Source organism: Patagioenas fasciata, chromosome 6 (assembly GCF_037038585.1).
Source record: "Patagioenas fasciata isolate bPatFas1 chromosome 6, bPatFas1.hap1, whole genome shotgun sequence".
In the NCBI taxonomy this organism is placed as follows: domain Eukaryota; kingdom Metazoa; phylum Chordata; class Aves; order Columbiformes; family Columbidae; genus Patagioenas; species Patagioenas fasciata.
Window position 1 is genome coordinate 29,547,342 of NC_092525.1, and position 20,856 is coordinate 29,568,197.

The 20,856-nt window shown below is 41.2% G+C and overlaps 2 protein-coding genes across 7 annotated transcripts in view; one reads left to right on the plus strand and one right to left on the minus strand.

Annotated features, from left to right (window-relative positions):
* The window catches only part of SASS6 (SAS-6 centriolar assembly protein), a 13,649-nt gene extending 9,530 nt beyond the window's left edge, over positions 1 to 4,119 (plus strand). For 3 of the 5 annotated variants that reach the window (XM_071810367.1, XM_071810366.1, XM_071810368.1), the window contains exons 13-17: positions 157 to 266; positions 1,151 to 1,273; positions 1,595 to 1,686; positions 2,162 to 2,253; positions 2,332 to 3,600. In XM_071810367.1, coding sequence (XP_071666468.1) covers positions 157 to 266; positions 1,151 to 1,273; positions 1,595 to 1,686; positions 2,162 to 2,253; positions 2,332 to 2,441 — 527 coding nt within the window. In that variant the 3' untranslated portion in view covers positions 2,442 to 3,600. Of the gene's footprint in view, positions 1 to 156; positions 267 to 1,150; positions 1,274 to 1,594; positions 1,687 to 2,161; positions 2,254 to 2,331; positions 3,601 to 3,734 lie in introns of those variants that run through there. The other 2 variants (XR_011739777.1, XM_065841787.2) reach the window with 2 other exon arrangements.
* A 40-nt stretch (positions 4,120 to 4,159) lies between these two features.
* MFSD14A (major facilitator superfamily domain containing 14A) lies at positions 4,160 to 20,674 on the minus strand. 2 transcript variants are annotated; one of them, XM_071810371.1, is made up of 13 exons: positions 20,611 to 20,674; positions 20,455 to 20,524; positions 13,082 to 13,177; positions 11,869 to 11,931; positions 11,129 to 11,256; positions 9,939 to 10,053; positions 8,623 to 8,841; positions 8,226 to 8,339; positions 7,641 to 7,712; positions 7,148 to 7,260; positions 6,907 to 7,004; positions 6,144 to 6,307; positions 4,160 to 5,505 (listed from the first exon to the last, which is right to left on the minus strand). In XM_071810371.1, exons 4-13 carry the CDS (start codon positions 11,893 to 11,895, stop codon positions 5,299 to 5,301), a joined length of 1,257 nt encoding a protein of 418 aa, XP_071666472.1. In that variant the 5' UTR covers positions 11,896 to 11,931; positions 13,082 to 13,177; positions 20,455 to 20,524; positions 20,611 to 20,674; the 3' UTR covers positions 4,160 to 5,298. The 2 variants fall into 2 exon arrangements, with proteins under 2 accessions (XP_071666472.1, XP_065697849.1); XM_065841777.2 differs by lacking the exons at positions 20,455 to 20,524; positions 20,611 to 20,674 and adding an exon at positions 18,290 to 18,488.
* Between the last annotated feature and the right edge of the window lie 182 nt (positions 20,675 to 20,856).

A 20,856-nucleotide genomic window follows, 5' to 3' on the forward strand; every position in this document is an offset into this window, starting at 1 on the left:
AAGGCTTTTGATAAGACTAGGACTTGTAGTCATGCTTGAGCTTAAGGAGGAAAAATAGTCCTCCAAGTTGTTGCTTTTTTTGAGGAAGGGCTATTTGCTGTTTTAAATGGCTTACAAGAGGTAGGAGGTGACTCAGCCTCTTTCTTCTCTCTTCAGTTATCACATGGTTGAACAAACAGCTGAATGAAATTCAGATGGGCAAGAAGCTGGAGACTTCTGCCCCGACGCATGGTGCTGTTAGGAGTGTCCTGTCACCTCACGGCTTGGTAAGATACAGCTGTAAACACCATGGCTGTGATGTAGTCATTATGTCCTGAAACACAGGGCCTCTGCAGAAAAAAGGAAAAGTGCTTTCATCTTCTTAGAGCCCTATAGTTTCAGGTGGGTGTGGTGGTTTGGGTTTTGGTGTGTGCTTGTTTTTTTTCCATTTAGGTTTTTTTAGTGTTTGTTTTTTTTAGTAACACAATACCCTGATGGGTGCTACTTGATGCCTTGGCATTCAAAGTGACAATTTTCTAAGCTGTCATTTATAAAAATACACAAAACAATGCAAAATCAGCTTGGAAAAGATGAAGTGCAGGGTGAAGGGGGCGAGGGGGAAGGTGGCATTTTTGTGTTGTGAGGTTAACTTGTGTGCTAATTATCTTTGTATAAGATTGCAAAAAATGTACTATTTGAATACTCTTGTTAGTGCTATTTAGAAACATGAAAATGAGGGGTAAGACACATATTACCTACTATTTTTGATAAATACCATAGCTTATTAGTTCGTTGTTGTCCCGGTGTGTACAGATGTCCGTGTCACTCAGTAATCAATGAGCTGCTTTTTGCGCAGTGGAAGGGCATATTCGTGCAAAGAGGTCTCTGATGTATAGCTGGATACATTTACTTTATTCAACAATTATAGGGTGTGTAGCTTATTATGAGCTTGTTAGCTGAGTGCTCAACTCATCTAACTAATAAAAAGTGACAAGTTTTCCTTACAAAGTGGGTCTTGAAGAAGGGATGTTTTCTTCCCATCCAGAAGACTCAAGTGAGTGTTTGCTTTGTGATTGTGGCTACCTGTTAATTTTGGAATCTCAGATATCTACAAACAGTTACTTCAATAATTGTTTTTCTCCTTTATGGACATATTCTGTTTCTCTTACAGCCTGACCGACCATCCTTTCCCAGCTCAGGAGTCAATCATCCCCTTTCTCCTCTGTATGCCTTCCAGAACTTGGTGGAACCAGTGCACAACAGAACTGTCAGTTCACAATATCCAGTACCAAAGGCAGGCATTTTGACTTTTCTCCTTGGTTAAGAATGGGATGGCATAAAATAACAAAGCTTTGTGTTTTATTTCTCAAAATGCATAAATATTTACTGTATACCCTAGTACTCTTAAATTTCCTGTCTTAAACATTGTCAGTATTAGTTATGTTATAGCTAATGCTTGTTTCTAGAATGCTTATTCTTGTGTGCTTTGCTGCGCAGAAGTGCTGTGCAAGAGAACAGGAACATTAGTCCCCAAAAAGCTGACTCTGAATACAGGTATGGGTGAACCATCGTGCCTGGTGTAGCTCTCTCACCTCCAGCTCTTCTGTTTCTGCAGGGGCAGTGTAACACACAGCTTTCTAAAATGAATCCATGTTCCAGTGTTCAGACAGTGCCTGCTGCAAGCAGCCATCCAACAAACAAGGAGAAGTAAGTGTCATCTATTGTATTTTTAGTAGTGGTGGTGGTTTTGTTGTTGTGTGTTTTTTTGGGGGTTGTGTTGTTTTTTTTTTTTTTTTTAATCTTTTTATAAAACCATTTGTCTTCTATGTGTGTCTGGAACTGAGCAGAACATTTCCAGTGCCAGGCTAGTTGTGTGATCTGCCTTTCTCCATCAAGTTGTTGTGATAGACTGAACTGGTCACTCAGCATGGTTTGTAGATAACAAGGAGCTGTGCTTGCAGGAGTGGGTCTCAAGGAATAGAAGTTCATTGTCCCTCCTGGTGACAATGAAAAAATAGTTGTAGACTGTTCTTATTTGGTAGTGGTTTAACTTTAAATAAGAGTTCACAGGAGTGCAGTAGTTCCACTTTGATTTTTCTGCATGAGTCTGTATCCACACTTGTTGATGTACTGCTAGCTAATGACATTTGTTTTAAATTTTAATTAGCCTTTTTATTTCTAGTGGTGATAATTTGGGGCTGGAATCAAAGTATTTCAAGAAGAAAGATGACAGCATTCCTTTAAGAGGGCTTAGTCAAAATACATTGAACTCAGGTATGTATGGAAATAGTAAAACAAGACTTTGTTTGAAATGTACTTAAAGGGTATTTACATTTATGGTTCGAAGAACAGAATCTTGTTTCTGCTGTTCTACAGAGTATCTGAAACCCTACTTACCAACAAAAGCCCAACCGTCACCAAAAGCTGCAGTAACACCAGCGTCAGCTTATTTTCCTGGATAGTAGGCAGGGTGCTTAAGAAGAGGCTGCTTTTAACTATTTGGGGGATTTGTGGATGTCCTGCAACAATGTATTGGTAAAGTATCAATGTGAACTCACAGAATTTTCTAAGTCTGAATTTGTTTTCTTTGAGAAAGATATCTTGACTGACTTGTATGACTTTTCAGGATACTCAAGCCTAAAGAAAAGATAAAGCTTTAAACAGCCTCATGCTTAGTGGAGCCAGTGTCATAGTTAAGCCAAAGGGGCAGTGCTGAATTTTCTCTCGGTGTATTGGAGACCCTGTATTCTTCCTAAAAACCCCCACAGCACACGGAGTGTTTTGTTCCAGGAGCTGATGAGATGCAGGTTAGATACATTTCCCTACTCCTTTCAGAGAAGGATGATGCCAACAGCAAGTGCTGAGGAGCAGGCTGAGGCTGTTGATTTTAACAATGGTCAAGCTCTTAAGTTGGCACAGCTGCCTCACTGATCCTCCCTTGCAGTTTTAATTTTAAAACCTGCTTAGTTTTGCAACCAGCTTATTTGAATTGCATATAGACTTACAAATGTATTTAATATTAAGGATGCCAAATTAGTTCCCCAAATGTATCAACTTATAAGATTCTCACTCTTCATCACCCTAAATTTTCTATTAATCTGTCAGTATCATATTCCACAGGCCACATGCATAAAAGATATAAGGTGAAATAGCTGAAAATTTAACTAATCAATCAAAGTATCACATCTAAAAGCTACTTTAGTTTTACTAATTACACTTTAACCTAAATTTTTGTACAGTCTTACAGCTGTACTCTTAAATCTCAACTTTAGGCAGACTGAGTCTATTCAACTTGTTTGACCTGGTTCCAAATCATGTCCCAGCTTCATTTTGTGCCATCTTTTTTATTTGGTGGTGTCTCACTAAAGCGCTGGCATGCAAGTATTTGTAACATTCAAAATACACTTTTTTAATGGCTATTTACATACTTTTTTTGTTAAAGATATTTAAAACCTTTTACTTTAGTTATTTAATTGCATCCAGAGGATTGTATATTTAAGTGCTTTGTTTTGCAGTGCAAAATGTGCATATTTGTTTATAAATCAGCACTATGTCAATGTATATTCATTTGTTTTGACATGTGTAAGTTTCAATGGAAATATTAAATGGTTTTTATCAAAAGCTCTGGTTAGTAATGTTTTAACAGTACTAAAGGATTCCATTACTGAAATTCCACAATGAGGTAAGTGCCAGGTACTATTTTATTCATCCTACCTTTTCCTGGCGTTTTCTTTTGAGCGTGTTCATTTCCCCAGGCAAGGCAGCATCACTGGACCAGCACGATGATGCATGTACAGCCCCCCGATGGCAGCCACTCGGCTCTAAGGTCTGTGCTTTATGCTACTATTTCTAGTTAAGTTTCAGTAGGTGTAAATTAATGTGAATTTGGTCCATTCCTCTTGAAGTATATACAAGCTGCAATCAAGGAGGAAGATGGTAATGAAAGCGTGGTGGCTTTCCACATTTCCTGGGCCTGTTCAAAGCTAAACTGCAGCAGCAGGGCTGTGCAGCACAGGGAGGCAGAGGCTGGAGGCCTGGCCTTGGATCCCGGCTCATCCTGGTCCTGCTCCCTGGAGCCAGCACAAAAGGGAGAATGTGTTGTCAGCATCTGCAGAGCAGCCTTATCTGACAGGTAACATACACTACAGAGCTCAATTAACATTTAAAGAGACATTAACAATTATTTAAAAATTCATTAAAATATTCAACTTTATTAACAGTATATTTACATTTTTTTTCCTGCTCTTGGTCAACCATGGTGAATGTTCAAAGGTAAAAAAGCATTAAGCAATAACCACAAGATGAAAACATTTTAAACCTATACAATACTTTATACACAAATTTATACAAAGGAACACTTAAATAATACAACTGGACACAAAAATATACACTTTTAGAGAAATTCACATCAGTAATTGTATAAAGCTCTCTTCTTTACTAAGGGTCCTGAAAATTTAGGACTAAAACATTAGCTCTGTAATGCAAAAGGGTTATTGTGACAGTCCTCAAAGGCCACTATATAGCACATGGACATATTCAAGGCTATCAGCTTATATTTCAGTCTGTGTATTCAAGTTTTGAGGTCCTTTATGATTACGCAAACATCAGAAATATAGTGGTATAATAAACGGTGCTTAGGAAAGCAGAGTTTTAGAGCCAATATTAAAATTAGTAGGCTCAAAACACCCACTTAATATTTAAACAAGTGTTTGATACTACCGTTTATTCAAAAATAGAGTAAATGCACTTACATAAAAAATAACTTTTACTGTTCAGCAAGCGTGCTCATGTGATTTTTATATTAGTACAAACTTAAAAAAAACTGCCATATGACTCTTAAAATAAATGATACCAGTTTACCTTCTCCCTACTTGAGTACATTTACATTAAGGCTTTGAATCATCTGACCCGAGATTTTACGACAACATTAAAATGAGTGGGTCCGCACGGACGCGAGTACGTCTCATTGAGACTCGGCGTGACTAGAATTAAAGCTCACCACCTTAAGGAAACAGAAGGACACATGCTCATGCCTTGACTCTATTCTTTTTGTCTCTGAACTACAAAGTAAGGTTTAGTAGTAACAGTATTTCATGGCAAGCGACAAGTATGTAACAGTTTGTTTTTAAAAGCAAATTATTAATTCCATGGCAACATCTTTGGAGAAACTTCCTTCTTTTTTTTTTTTTATTCCTATGAACTTCATGCAGAAAGATAATTCTTAAGATTACCTTAAGAAATTACATTTTTCGATGGAATTGGAATGTGTATCCCAAACTGCTGATGAAAAACAGTCTAAAAGATTTTCCTGGACTTTTGTCATACATTTGTATCTTGCAATAATGGTTCCTTAGCTTCACCAGGAGTCTGTGGACTGTGGGGATGGCCATGGCTGCCACAGTGTTTCTTCCAGTTGCTGGATCGTAGGTTTAGGTTTGTGTGTTCAGGAATAAACAAGGCAACAAGTAGCGCCAACAGCACAGAGCACGCTCCAAACAAGAATGGGGGTCCAGGGATTATAGAATTCTGAAAACAACAGTAACAACACAAAGTATTAATGAACCTCAAGACACATGTTAACAGACTCCACTTGCTAATTACATAAGTTTCAAGAGTGGGAAGAACTTTTTATTGCTACACTATAGGCAATACAGTATTTGTCCCCAGGTGCAGTCTTCTAGAAGGAATGTGGGAAGTGTTACATGCCAAGACTTAAGAGAGGGAGCACACAGCTCTGACTAATGTGTGCCAACATCCCTTTCCAGTGCAAGTTATTGCTGCTGAGTATCCTCAACAAATCAATAGCGGTTAGGAACTAAAAAAATACTGAGGGCTTGGTTAGAGGATTAAAAGAGAAATAAACAAAACTGTACAATGGCTAAGAGGTAAATACAATGCCAGGGAGACAAGAAGAGTGGGCTGCTGCAGTTATCAGTGCATCCCCCTGCACAAGGGTCCTCCATTGTCTTATTGCCATCAGCTCTGTCTTTGAACATTAAACTAAACTATGCCAACAGCCCTCTCCAGGGGTCAGTCCAAAACCTTTTTTTAACATGCTTCATTTACAGTTAGCTTAACATGTAATACAGCATCACACTCGAGAACTGGTGGGCACATGCTGCCTTCCAAAATTCTGTTTTTGGAATTAATAAGTAAAAGAATACCTGTTGTAAATGGTATTGTGTGACCACACTACCTCCTGGTGGTGATTCAGGCATGGGGAGTTCATTCAGTTCAACATGAAATATATAGAATATAAAACCATAAAGTGCTGGTCCCAAACCATTGCACAGTCCTCTAATTCCTGTTATCATCCCTTGAACAACACCTGGAAAAAGTAAAATACACTTATCTGTCTGTATTTATACATATATAATTATTTTTAACATATTATGAGCAGATCCGTAAGACTTTAGTCAGTTCACCTTCCAACTGATGCAAGAAGGAAAGCTTTTCTAAATGGTGTTGCACTGTGGGTAGCAATAAACAAGGGGTGCAGAAAAGTTGTCATTATAGTATATTCAAGGGTTGGGTTTTTTTTCTCCATCTCCCTATAGGCACCAAGTAGTATTTATTGTGCTGTGTTCATTCAGAGACCAGTACATATACAATATGCATACAATGTCCTTGCAGGCAGTGTCTCAAAGAACACACTGTATGCAACCTGGACAACTGAACAATACTTTTGTCAAAAGTGAGGAAAATAACCAGCATTTTAAGTTTGCTAAATAAATAGTTTGCTGCTGTTGGGACCTGTCGAACATTTTCCCATCTGCGCCAGAAGGATGTGATACTCATGTATTACAACTTTGAGGAACTTGGATTTCAACATTTTGTGCCCTACGCTCAGGTGTGGGGCAGCTCTGTGCCACATCTGTCCTCACGGTGTTCTCTGAGGAAAACCCAAAGGATTAGGACAAAACCTACCCTGCTGGTCAGCGTCTGCAGTGCGTGAAACCAGCGCGCTCACCGCTGGGAACGTGATGCTGGACATGGCTGCGACAGCGCCGGCCGCCCACATCATCCTGCAAAACACACAAAGTCACCGCTCTGCGTCTGCAGGTGTATATGTATGTATACATGTACACACTAAAGTGTCTCCCTTGGGTAAAGGATAAAATGCAGAAAAATGCCATATTATTCAGACATTAACATGAAATGTACGTACCAGGGTTCTGATCCAAAGCCATACCATGCAAGTTGCAGTATTTGAAATCCCAGGCCCAGCAGGATGGTATTTTTGTTTCCAATGGACCGCATGAGTAAACTCAAAACTATTGTCTGACAGGTTAAAAAAAAAAAAAAGAAAAACATTTTATTCTAAATGTTAAATACATGCAAATAAATTAATTTTGAAGAGACAAATAAAATTCTCCAAAAGCAGTATTTGCCAAGTATTAAGGAGCCTCTACAAAACAAATAGCAATCATTTAGTGAGTATTTCAAACAAACTGTCACACAGGATTTAGTTTTCCCAACACAATAGATTTTGAATATTCATAAACCAACCCCTGTCTGGCCAGCAGTTTTGTCATCCAAGGTACAGGAACAGTGTTAATTGTCAGTGACTTAGAAGAACAGCTGCAGAAAGTTGAGTCCCATTTCCGGAACCACAGTATCATGGAAGTCGCCAAGTGAATGAAATATGCAGCAGAACTTACCTGTGCAATAATGGAAAGAATCCCCAGGACTGCTATAAATGCCGCAACACTTTCAGATGAAAATCCCATTATCTATATTAAAAAAGGAAATTTGATTATTAACCTTAAAATGTGTTATCATGAAGTCACAAACATCAGTGGGGGAATACACAGTGCAGTAGACTGGTGTTATTCAACTCCTCCCTAACTTAAAAAATGTGAGGTTTTTGTTTTGGTTGTTTGTTTTTGTTTGTTTGTTTTTGTTTCGTAGTAATTAAATCAAGCAATTATACAAAAACAAAGGGGCATGAATAGAAAACAAGTAAATGGTTCCTTCAAAAAATTTAAAGAGTTTAACATAGTAAACAGCATAGTCCAAGAATAAGGCAAATGATTAAAAAAAATAAGAAATTGTTTTCTAACTTGTTCATCTCTCTTTTGTCTCTCTAAAAAGAGACAAAAGCAACAGCAAGAGGACTTAAATCCTTAAAGCTGAAAGCTTTTCAATGACACTAATGATCTATACTTTCTGTATTAACTCAGCAATACTGAAAACTTTCCTACACATTTGCTTTTGTTCAAATTCATACCAAAACATTAAGTTACCTGTCTGAGGTAAAGGAAGAAGCTGGAATATTGACCTGCCTCTGGGAGGTAGGAAAGAAAGACTGTTATGCAGATTAGCAGCACAATCGAGTCCTGGCCGACCTTCTTCAGTGACTATGGCAAGAAAAAAGTATAAAATGGTTAATGTTCATATTCTGAAAAGTTTACTTAGCAAGAGTTTGAAATGTCAATTAAAGAAACTATTGTGTGGTACCACCAAAACACCTCCTGCATGTTTAGCAAGGTCATGGCAAAAGTATTAGCAGCAATGCAAGGTTAAATGTGAAAAAACACAGGCTTTGTTTTTGAAGCTTGAGATGCAGAAAAACTCAGTCTTTCCTGTCTCAAAAGCTCAGTGTTTACAAATAACTCAATACCCCATATTTAAATAGCTTACTGCAAAAGGGTCAGCCTGTTCCCATGAAATGGGTGCTCCCCAGGATGCCGGCCGCATCTTCTCTGGCAGCGATTCTGGTACAGCAACAAGAATAAAACAAATGTCTAACAAGGCTATTGCTGTAGCCAGGACCACAACCAAGCTGTCTCCGTAGACTCGACCAAGGTAGGCACCGATAGCGGGGCTGGTGACCAAACTTGCCGCAAAAGTTGCTGAAACCTACAACAAATAACAGCTGGTAAGATTTTCAATTATTTAAGTCAACAGTATTATTACCCGCTTTTCCTCATTTTCAGAAGCCTAACCATTCTAATCATGCAGTGATTAAACGTAACCTGTGTCCTGTGACTATGTGGTAGCAGTGGTATGTTTTAGATAGACAAAAGTTTTCAAGAAAAGCTTTTTTTTTGTTTTGTTTCTGGACAGCAGTGTGAGGCTCACAGCTCTCTTACATGTACTGACATAATTAGGTGTAATTAACTATACACTCTGCTCATATCTCTGGGCAGTGATGAGCTGTATTTAATCTTCATATTAGCAAAATACGCAAGGCCTGTTGAGAAAAAAAAATCCACGTATTCAGAGCATATTAATCTAACTCAGAGAGCAGTGGATCTTCAGAGAGCAGTTTTCAGTTAACCAGCTGGCCTTAGTGTGAAAGGTGTTAACTGCCAAACTGAAGCACTTTTCTCAATACATCTCAATCCCTGACACATAAAGGCAGAAAGAAACTATTCAGTGCTACATCCACTGCTTTTGGCTCTTCCTGCTGAATAAGACAATGGATTCTGTAACTTGGATGCAACAACTGAGTTGCTAAACCATAACACGTAGGGTTGTGAAGGCTCCCAAGATCTGGCAGGTTATTGGGAGATACTGGAGAACTGGAGGTGAGTTGTAAGAACTTAAGACAGACAAGTTACTCAGCTACACTTGCTCTGAAGCGCAGCAGTGTCACTGGGGACATGGGCAGGTGTGGTCAAGACACCATACAACATCAGTTCCAAAATTATGCAGAAACAAAAGGTCAGGTCTTTTAAAAGATGACAGAGTAGTGCTAGTGTAAGAAACAGTGGTGGAATAACTGAAGTCCCTCAAATCACAGCATTAACACTGATAATAACTGTGAAGATAGCCATCTGAAACACAGCTTTTAACACGGCCACAGGGTGTTTTAACTAGAATCGGAATATTCAAGATACTCCAAACTAAAATCAACTTGCTAGAGAACAACCCAAAATACAATTTTGAAAATCTTTACCTATTCAAGTATTTAGCACTGAACACCACAGAAAAAGAGCCAAAAAAATACATACCAAACCATAGGCCATGCTTCTTTCATGTTCTTGGGTTATGTCTGCTACATATGCAAAAACCACAGAAAATGTCACTGCAAAAACTCCAGAGACAGAGATAACAGCGAAGTACCACCTAGGAACATTATACAAAAATTAGAACAGCTAAATGCAAACAAAAAGTCTCTACAATCCAAGTCCAGTTCAACAGTAAATCCTCTTGTCCAACTTCTTCTGACAAATATCAAGATAAATGTGGATAAAGCCAATGTGAATGCGTGTTGATATAGTTGGGGAATATCCCCTTAGCGCACCCAGTACAAAGATAAACAGCATAATTTTGTAGCTTCTACAAAAAGCTGCTGTGATTAAGTATTTCTAGGAAACAAGGTGTTAGACTAACTTTGACTGGAGGCCTAAGTCCCAAAGAAAATTAGGAACCTCAGTATTTTGAGAATCTGGTCATTGAGAGGTCTCTCAACATTAGCTTTATCTTTATGCTATAGATCCTGGCATTCACATCATTTGAAATGTTAATCTGCACTTAGAAACGAGCAACTTCCCAGAAGAGGGATGAAGAATCCATGAAGAATCTGTGTGACTGGAGACAAAACTGCAGAGGCTCAGGGAGCTGCTTGCACAGCTGGTTCAGTGCAGCCTGTGCTGTCCCAGCTGCACCATGGTACCGCACACGGGCACCCCATACCCCCAGAGTTCTGCCCTGCGGAACATAAGCACCAGCTAAGAGCTTGTGAACTTGCTTCAAAGCTGATGGATTTTAAAACTTGACAGAAGTACAACCCTGCAGCAACATTTTAGGTTACAAATGGTTACTTTCATGCACTAGCTAGCATTAGGCAAGGTTTTAATTTCTGGATAGCTGGTTAGTATTTGAGTACTACAGCCACAATAAAGACCTGCAGAGTTTACCAGATAGCATTCTAGTATCTTCTGCAAATGTGCTGAAGTAGGAAGTAGGGCCTACAGCACAGAGCTCAGAACAGCAGCTCTTAACATTGTGACCAAGTCATTCGGCCTCAGGGCAGCTGCTTCAGTTTGGCTCTGTTCTCCCAGCTTTGCACTGAAGTAATAGAAAAGCTTCAACCTTCCATGGAACACAAACAATATTTTATCAACAATGCTACAAGCATAAGCCTTATATGGTAACCTTGACAAGAAATGGCAAATCTAGTGTGAAAGTGTTTACTAACCATGGGCTGATCTTCATTAGTGGTATTGGTGCACAGGTGAAAAATACTGTTAGCAGCAAGAAGGACTTTCGTCCCCACACATCAGACAGGGCACCTATGAGTGGGGCACTGAGGAACGATAATAAGCCCTAAATGAAACAAAACTTAAGTTAAACCTAGATGGTTAGAATTGTGACAGCCAACTGTACCACAATCTGAGAGCAAGCAGAGCTGTATTTTTATTCAAGTTGATGACTATAGTGCAATGCATCAAAGGCAATATGGTCAGGCATTACTAATCTGTCTCATGTCTGGTTACATAAAGTTTGAGATTTATTAACTCAGAGCTACACAAAATTCAAAATGCAGATGATCCAGTGATACTAGCATTTTTATAAACTGTGTTTTATAGCTTTATCTATTTCTATTTCACATAAATGTAAGCAATTGAAAATACCCTACTGGAGCAACAAACATTACGTAAAAAATTATCAAATTTATTAATAAACACATTTGGGATTAGTCAATTACATTTTTTATTTGTTGAGCCCAAACAGCAGGTACAGAGCAAAAATATCTCATTAAAAGTAAAACGATACATATTTTGCCTTTTTAGGAATAATTTATTCTCATGCTTTATTTATACCAAAAGGCTATATTAAAAAAAAAATATTGAATGTTCCTCTCATTTGTCAATGATTCCTATATTCCTCCCACCACTCACTTTAAATTGTACTTGTGATTAACTTCTGTCACCTTACCTTTACTCCTTGAATTAGACCATTCATTAGAAATGTATGTTTTGGGAAGGTTTCATGCAAAACCTGGAGAAATAGAAACACTGTCATTTACTATTAACCATAAATATTGCTCATGATGCATCCAACTTCTACAGTGGCACACCCACAGTAGTTTTCTGTTTTCATAGAACATAAAGAAAAAGACACCACAAATAATCTATTTAATCTTTAATTCACATGGAAGTTACTTTGAGATTTTAGCTGCACTTGGTAGAGGCCTTGGTTCTCTCAACATTTTGGGAAGGATTCAGGTCATCCAACCTCCGTGTCTGAAATCTAAATAGGCCACAGAGAACCTAGAACATGATCTCAAACCAGACTCTCCACACATTACTGTGTCATCTGGTGGGGGGCTGGGGAGAGAGAGGAGAGACATCGTTCTGAAGTATCTCTCAATTTGGTGATGAGACTCTGGATACACAGGTTAAAACAGGCACCTCCCTCAGTCTGACTTGTGTTACGTGAGGTGGATTCCATTCAGTGACCAACGTGCAGTTTATATCCAAGAGACTGTTCATGGTTAACATCTGCTTACACAGCCGCACCAAGACTGCATTTTAAGTGGAGTTTGCTTGGAGATCTTTAAGCCTTTGGTCCTTTTAATTTGTAAGCATGTGTCACTCTCAAAGATTAAATCCAAACAGAAAGCAACCAACTACATTAGAAAAGAATTTGGTACAAACATGTTGGTATGACTGTCTCGCTAATCATAGGGAAGCTTTGACTGGTGTAACAGGGTCTGAGCTCTGAAGCTTCCATTTAAAGCACAGCCAGGTCAGCAAACTTCTCCCTACCTACACACACATGCTTGCATAATTTTACCCAATTTAAAGTGTATTTTTGTCCTTACATTTGTAATGTGCCAACTTTTTGTAGCATCTTGAAAGGAAAGATAATTTCATTACTGTCTTACTGATTTCAAGTAAAAAAATAATCACATGTAAGCTTGAGTGTTGGCAGACTTGCATGTAAATAGCTACGCTGCATCATTACACTGCTTTAATGAAATAATTCAAAATTCCTGATTCCATGTAAAAACACAAAACTTTTCACCTGCACAACAGAACAGCTCAATGATATATAGTTTTCATTTAATTCAGAACATGCTCAGTGCCTTTGCAGTAACTGCCCCATATCCCATACAGGGCAAAAAAAGCTTAAACGTATCACTCACCACCAGAGTGGGTGCTGTCAAGAGCCCCCAAGCAAAAAACTCCAAGAAGATCACTATCACAGCATGGTAGACACTAGGTGAACCTATTCCTTGAGCCTAAAAGAAGAGAAAAAACAGGTAATTAAAACAACTAACAATATATCATAGTAATGAGAAATGCATATGAACACTATGAACAGAAGGACTGAAAAATGAAGGACTTAAAACACTGGAATACAGTTACTCGACCTAACTGGTACTTTGCAGCTAATATGCTGAGGTGCATTAATCCTCCACAGAATACAAAAGGCACTCCCACCTCAAAAAATAAACCACTTACACTGCCAGTCTGGGAAACAAGGATGCTACTGAAAGCAGAATCAGACTCTTATTTGGAGAATTAGTGTCTTTTCCTTGAGAAAAATGCTTAAGCCCACACAATGCTGCAGGGAAAACAAGTTTTCATAATTTCAAAACATGGCAGAGTGCTCGCACTTGGCTATCCCAAAGTCTAATTACCTAGTCTATCAAACAGCCTTCAAGTACTTCTTTTAGTAAAAGGCAGCATGGTTGAGCTCAAAACTTTGATAGCTCTAAATCAAGAAAAACTGAAATAATTAACGCCAGAAATTAATCTCAGGAACCGCACGGATCACTTCCCAAACATTGACAGCATGCCTATTACCTACAATGTGCTTCAAAAGTAGGAAGAGATCTAGATGAAAGACTTCAAATAAGGAACTTCAAATACTTTGGTCATTTGGAATAATCAGAAGTAGCATTTGAGGAGAACAAAAAGAGTATGGGTGGGACAACCTGCTCATCTCCCAGACTCTCTAAATGCTACCCTGTCAAACAACATGCCAAAGTTAATCATTTGCAAATTGAGGAAACGATGCACCAATTATTTTCATATGAAGGCAGCAGTATGAATAAGTAATCAGAAATCTCATATGCATTCTTTATGCTTAGAAGTGCTGCCTTAACATCTACTTTCCTGGCCTTGTGTGAAGGGGAGTTACTAACAGAGTAGTGCTGATGTGACAGACCCAGCACTTACACTGAGCAAACACACACAGGCTGAAATCCTGAGCTGCTTCTCAAGAAGGCTCAGAGGGATCTTATCAACATGTATAAATATCTGATGGGAAGGAGCACAGATGACACAGCCAGACTCTTGTCAGAGGCATTCAGTGACTTAAACCTCGAACAAAACAAACCCCTGGAAACAGGCAGCCCAGTGAGGCTGTGGAACATCCGTCCCCAAACCTGACTGGTCATGGCCCTCAGTAAACTGCTCCAGCTGACCCTGTTATTAGAGATGTTCAGAGGTGCCCTCCAATCTCAAATGCTATGCAATTTTAAGTTTTGGTTAGGTAATACTAGAGTCTTTCTTTTATTGCAAGATCTATGCAAGTCATACTTAGCTTTTCTGTATTTCCAACACAGAAGAAAAAAAGCCTTTTAAACAACTGTAGGAAATAAATACAGAAGATCGCACTGGCCATTCACCCCTATTGCTAGAAAAGATCATAATTTTCAAAAGTAACCGTATCAATATATAAAAGGTGAGCTACAAAAGCACCTTAGCACTGTGGGTTTTTCTTTCTTTTTCTTTCCCAGGCTCTCTTCAGTAAATACAGACATCATACCATACAGCTCTTTCTGCTATTTTTTCATGCTGTTCTCTTAAGGAGGTAAATTAACAGTCTTTATAGGTACAGAAACTGGCTATAGTTATCTTCACTTCCCACAATTCCTTTCCCTTTCCACCCACAATGCTTATTTTAGTTTTGGGCTAAAAACTGATCCAGCTCAGCACAAACTGTAAGCAATGATCTTAGTTGTCTGCCTCAGTCTGATACAGAAAATCAGGTTCATTCTTGTAGTCCCCAGATTCCTGTCACGTTACTGGCTCGTGACTCCCAAGGCATTACAGACGCTTGAGGAGTCATGAGCCATGCCTGGCCCTCCAAGCCCAAGGTTCAAAGGCACCTCCATTCTGTTCACACACAGCAAACACAGACTGACTCTGTGCTGCCCTTGTCCAGCTCTGGGCAGCTACCCAGAGATCCCACACAAACCAAACCAGCAAAGTGAACCCTGGGCTTGTCCTGCATGGCTATCAACTGTTGGCGGCTGTGATCAGCCCAACTAGATGTTTCTATTTCACTGGCAGATGTGGATCCTGAGAGTTAAGCTTTCTTCTTGCTAACACTCACTTATCACAGGGACTTAAAATTTGTCTTTATCTATAAAAAATGAAGTCATTTAGTCACATCTAGATTATCACCTCTGTAGCTATTTTTCAAGATGGTTGCAACCATAAAGTATCAAAAATACTCCTGAGGTGGAATAGTGAAGATCAGAAGTGGTTACATTACAGTGCATTAAGATATACTATGTCCATTCAGTACACAAGACCTAAGTACTAGTCTGATGTACTCTCACACCCCAACGAGAACAGATGTTGAGTATTCAGGCCCCTCTTACTCCACAAACCCGCCCTGCTGTGCTTTACAAACTGGCTAATGTAGTGTCATGTAATGTAACAACCCCAGTGCAACCACATCGGAAGACCTTACACCTGGAGATAAAAGATAGAGAGCCTCTGCGTGAACAACCCGGAACAGAGATGTTCCAATCACGAGCAACAGCAACCCTTCTTATGTTTGGCAAAATCTGTGGCACAAAATAGGGCTCTAAGTGCCCCTTTCTCTAGTTAGAAAATGTCTAACCAAACACTTTCTACTGTCAGTCATGCCAGTCATAAAATGTGTATATGCCAGGCAACCCTAAGAACACACTTCTGACAACAACAGAATAACTATCAAAGCAACAAAGGCATCGGATATAAGATCACAGCTGCTGCTCCTCGTCTGGAAGAGGTACCAAATGTCATACTAAGCTCTAATTCTTTCCAGCATTGCCCAGACGTGCACCTCCTAATTCATTTATCGAGCACTTGAAAAATGCATAATCTTACGTAAAATGAATTCCAACTGGTCATAAAGGAAGGTAAAATTAACGACAGGGTTGAAACCACTTCACTGCTGTTACTGCCTCTCTTGTGACAACACAGACTTGAGTACACATCACATTGTCTTCTGTGATACAGCTACTAAGCTGCAGAGAGAACACCACAAAAATACCACCAGACATCAACCCAACCTCCTGCACCACCCACTGCCTTGCCAAGGGGATCCAGCATAGTCTGGGCAGGAGAAAAGGCTTTGCAGAGGCAAGGTTTCATTTCCAGATCAGTGATTATAAGTAACAATATATTGACAGAAGCTCCCCATCAGTAAACTCTTTTTGCCTGTGACACTGCCCCACTGCCAGCAAAAGAGTCACAGGGTTTTCTTTTACGTCAAATAATTTCAAAATAAACCAATCAGGCTGGAAACTGTACACTTAGATGCACAATTAATCACTGGTTTGCCAGTTAGAGACATTCAAGGCATGAGCAATTTTCATTTATCTGTTTCACACAATGTCACATAGCATGTTGGTTAGCCAAAGAAACTAAGGAAACTGAGCACAGAAGGCTAATTAAATGTTCCAGCAAAAAAAATCCAAGCATAAAGATTTTGCTGTCATTGTAAAGAAGACTGCTCTACCAGACCTTATAACTTTAAAAATGTATTTAAAGTGAATTCTCAAAACATTTATTTGGAAGTAGAAAATATCTCAAACTGGTATTTTTGTTACCTAACAACCATCTACATACCTTCATCTAATGTTAATAGCTCACTTTTCCACCGCTTTGAAAACAACTGAAAATCATGCAGAACTCACACAAGTTTGCATTCTACTTTTGAACTGGTGGGAAACACTGATACCAAATGCAGTTACTGTAATATCCTTTCTCCTTTCTTGGCAAACGAAAGTGAAAATTGAGAGATAAAGGAGACTTGGAAGTATACTTTCTTTTAATCAATTATTACCCCAGAGAGAAATTTGAAAGCACCATGTCCTATGAGTAACAACATTTACTCTGCTTCTATTAGTAATTCTAAAATATTTGCATTTAACATTTGTACAAGGTAATCTCATACATTTCAGTCTTTACAAAGAGCAGGAAAACATGTCCTGGAAAACATCAGCATCACTGGAATTAGCTTTGCTTCTTACCACTAAGTAATCCAGGCAGTTGGTCACCAGTTCAACGAACAACTATAACGACTAACACCTCCCTCTTCTCCAATATCGTTCAAAAAACAAACTGAAAGGCCACCAGCAGTTTAGTCTGTCAAGATGTCTCTTTATTTGAAATACTAATACTGTATTTAGAAGAGTGCACATCAAAGCTACACAATGTTACACAGTTGAAAAAATCCAGGGCCATTGATACATTTGAAGTAATGCTACTCATCAACTGAAAAAAAAAAATCAAGCTACAGCAGCTGAAACATTTAACAACTCCCCTTCTTTTTAAAACTGATATATTTAAGAGGAAGCAAGACAGTGGGAGGGAGCTGCAAAACACTTCTTCCAGACACCCTTTATGGGACTCCTCTGATACAAGAGTTAGTCCCACTCGTTGGCCTGTTCCTTCTCAGACTGCGGGAGAAGAGGACGAAGGTGCCGGTGACCCCGCTCCCCGTGCGGGCAGAGCCCACCCCGGCGGGCCCGGGCCGCTCCCACTGCTCTTGCCAAGGCCCAACGGCCGCCCGCGCGCCCCTACCGCTCGCCAACCGCCGGATCCCGGCAGCGCTTCCTGCCGCAAAGCGTCACTTAACGAATATTCAATGCAAAGTTGGGTTCGAACGCTTGCTGTTGGTCTCGCACACGTGAGCCGCAGTCACCTGTGCCTCAGCCCCGGGCCACCGCTGCTCTGCACAGCTGTCCCGAGCAGCTCGGCCCGCACTGAGGAGCGGCACTGACGAAGGGACCCGAGCGAGCGTGACGCCCTCACAGGTGTTTCTCGGGCAACTGCCTCACGGAAACCAGCCCGGGATGCCGAGCGAAGTTATGGCGGCCGCAGCAACCCGCAGCATAAAGAAACGGAAAGCTCGCCAGAGCTCGGCCCGTCACCCCGCAGCACGGCCCCGCCAGGCCCGCGGGCCCACCGCCCGCCTCGCACCTGCCGCGGGCCCCTGCCCGACGGCTGCCAGCTCTCCGCACCGCCGCGGGACTCGGGCCCCCCCCGCCGCCAGTTCGCCTCACAGCCGCCCCCCTGCCCCCTCCAGCTCGCCCCACAGCCGCCCCGGCACTGCCTGGCCTCACCGTCCCGCCGTCCTTAATGATGATCTTCTTGGCCAGCATGATACTGCGGTTCACGGCGCGTTTCTTCTTCTTCCCCCCCTGGGTCATTTTACCATCCTACAGCCCCGGGGAGGAGCGGGGGCAGCAGCGAACCCTCCCCAGCAGCCGGGCCTTCACCTCCCCTCCCCGAGCGGCCACCGCTCACGCACCCTGCGCCATCTTGCCCAGCCACCCCCGTCGCAAGCCGCCGCCGCGCATCACGCGATCGCCCCATTGGCCGGCCGGCGGTCACGTGCGCCAGGCCGCCCCTCCGCCCCGGGGCCGGCCGCCACCGCCTCGGTTGTTCCCTTTCAAAAATCTGATGGTCAGGGTTGGAAGAAATACCCAGATTTTAAAAACGAAATAAAACACACTGCTGCCAGAAAGCCGTGCGGCTGGCTGTGGCGCGGCCGAGAGAGCCCGTGCGCGGCCCCTCGCGGAGGGCTCGGTGCGGCGGTGCCTGCTCGGCCGCGGTGCCCGGGAGCGCGGAGCCCGTCACTCCGGGCTGAGCAGCCTCCACCTCCCGGCACACCGAGCCCACCTGCACTGTGCCAGACACACTCGACTTTGTTCCCAATCCGGACAACGCTGGGATTTTGAAACACGTATCTCGGCCTCTTCTACCCCTCAGAAGCCTCAGTTTCTCTCCCGGTTCCGCAGGCACCGGGCCGCTCCCAGCCCCTTCCTCCCGCCCCGGGCTGCCCGAGGGGCCTGCAAAGAACGAGCAAAACCCCGCAGTTCTTACTGGATACACCTGTTGGACACTGAAAGGCCTTTCTACAGCCCAAGTACACAACCACAGATATAATCCATCTTAAAAATCCAATTTGGAAACGTTCTGCTTTCTTATTCTTAAGATTTAAGTTAGCTTGTGAAAGCTTTGGCAACTTCAAACAGGCAGGTCATTTCAGGTTCTGATTTACCACAGAGTAATCCCTGTTACCTTATTACCTGTGGGTAATATTACCTATGTATATTACCTATGGGTAATAAGATAACAGGGATCAGCTTTCCCAAGGCATCATACTCACTAGTGGAGGAAATCCTTTAGAAACATGTACTATTATAGTTATTATTAATTATTCTGTGGCTTAGAGTTTAAATCCCTTCACTGCTGATGTCTGGCAGCACTAAACAGAGCAACATCTGTCCACGTGCAGTACTATCACATTTACGATCTCAGATACAACTCTCCATGGCTACATGCACATACTAGTCTTTTCCCTATGTTCTTCACTCAGTGCTCCACCTGCCAGCCCTCTTGCTGCATATCCCTGCCTCCCAAGCTCCTGCCACATCCCTGCTTCCCCCAAAACCTCAGCCACACGCTGACATCTTCCCTATCCATACAGGGGCTGCTATGCGGAACCCCAGCCCTGACATGCACAGCTGTGCTCCAGCTCCCTCACAGCACCGACACCACTGTGCTAAAAAAGGGGTGTAAATCACGCACTACTAAAGATCATGGGGGCTTATTGACCATAAGACCAAGCACCCTTTTATCAAAATGCAGCTTTTAAGGAATTTAGAATTCCATAGGTGTAGCCCTATTCAGGCCAATGGATCTATTCTGGTCTTACTGTGAGCCAAACGCAAGCAGACTCCATCTCGTGACACAAAGTGTGTCTCTACTGGGCTACTCACAGGGAAAAAGGATGTTCGCAGTCATTGCTATTATCAGTAATTTCTTACAAGTCTTAATAAATTATGTCAAGTATGTGACAATTCTGTTCCAGGGTTCCTCACCCCTTCTATTTGAAAAGAGGGGTCCAAAATACTGGCATGGTTTCAAATCTACTCCTTGGAGAGAGTGCTGTTACATTTTGGTGGGAAAGTCACACACAGACATGTACATGACATGTAAGGTAGTCACATAAGAAAGTTAACACAACTACACCTTGAAGACATTTTGTAACTCGGCTGATTAAACAGCTGTTTTTCCATCTACACCTTTATATTAGACCAACCCTGTCATCGATGTCATTATCCCAAAATAAATGCATCTTAAATATCAAATTCACTTTCGTAGGGCGAGCAGACGACTCAAGAATTGCTAAATATAGAACAAACTCTAGATAAATATGACATGCTTTTGCTGTCATGAATTTCAGCCAGCTACACACTTTCAAATATCAAACTCCACTTACCTATGTAAGTCGTGACTTAATCCACTCTGCTATTATTTAAGACACAAATTCCTGACAAAGACTTAATTTCCTGAAGAAGAGAAAAAAAATTGCCTGTTACATCTCAACACCTGTAGCGTTCAACCTTCAACCAACAAACTAAGTGCATAATAGTACCTGCTAGCTGTAGAAGACATCACCATCTTTTCAGAAGCAGAACGAAAACAGCACTTATCTTCTCCCCAGGGGAACGCCTTGCTGCTAAAGCACAGACAGATGGTTTCAGTTATGACTCCTACAGATTGCTTCTAGGCCAAACTTGAAGAACACTGTCCCCTGCATCCCAGTACTCTGTACCACCTATGCTCCTGCAGTTAGTTGATGAATAATTCATTTCTGTCACCTAATGGCCTAAAAATTGCA

What these genes read in the sequence shown, in the direction of transcription:
- MFSD14A (XM_065841777.2), bottom strand. Translation starts at nt 18,376, where the DNA reads ATGACCCAGGGGGGGAAGAAGAAGAAACGCGCCGTGAACCGCAGTATC. An exon ending in GTCTAATTCAAGGAGTAAAG is followed by an intron (nt 11,257 to 11,868) that starts GTAAGGTGACAG and finishes TGTTTCATTTAG; the next exon opens with GGCTTATTATCGTTCCTCAG. An exon ending in TTCTTTCCATTATTGCACAG is followed by an intron (nt 7,261 to 7,640) that starts GTAAGTTCTGCT and finishes TTAACCTGTCAG; the next exon opens with ACAATAGTTTTGAGTTTACT.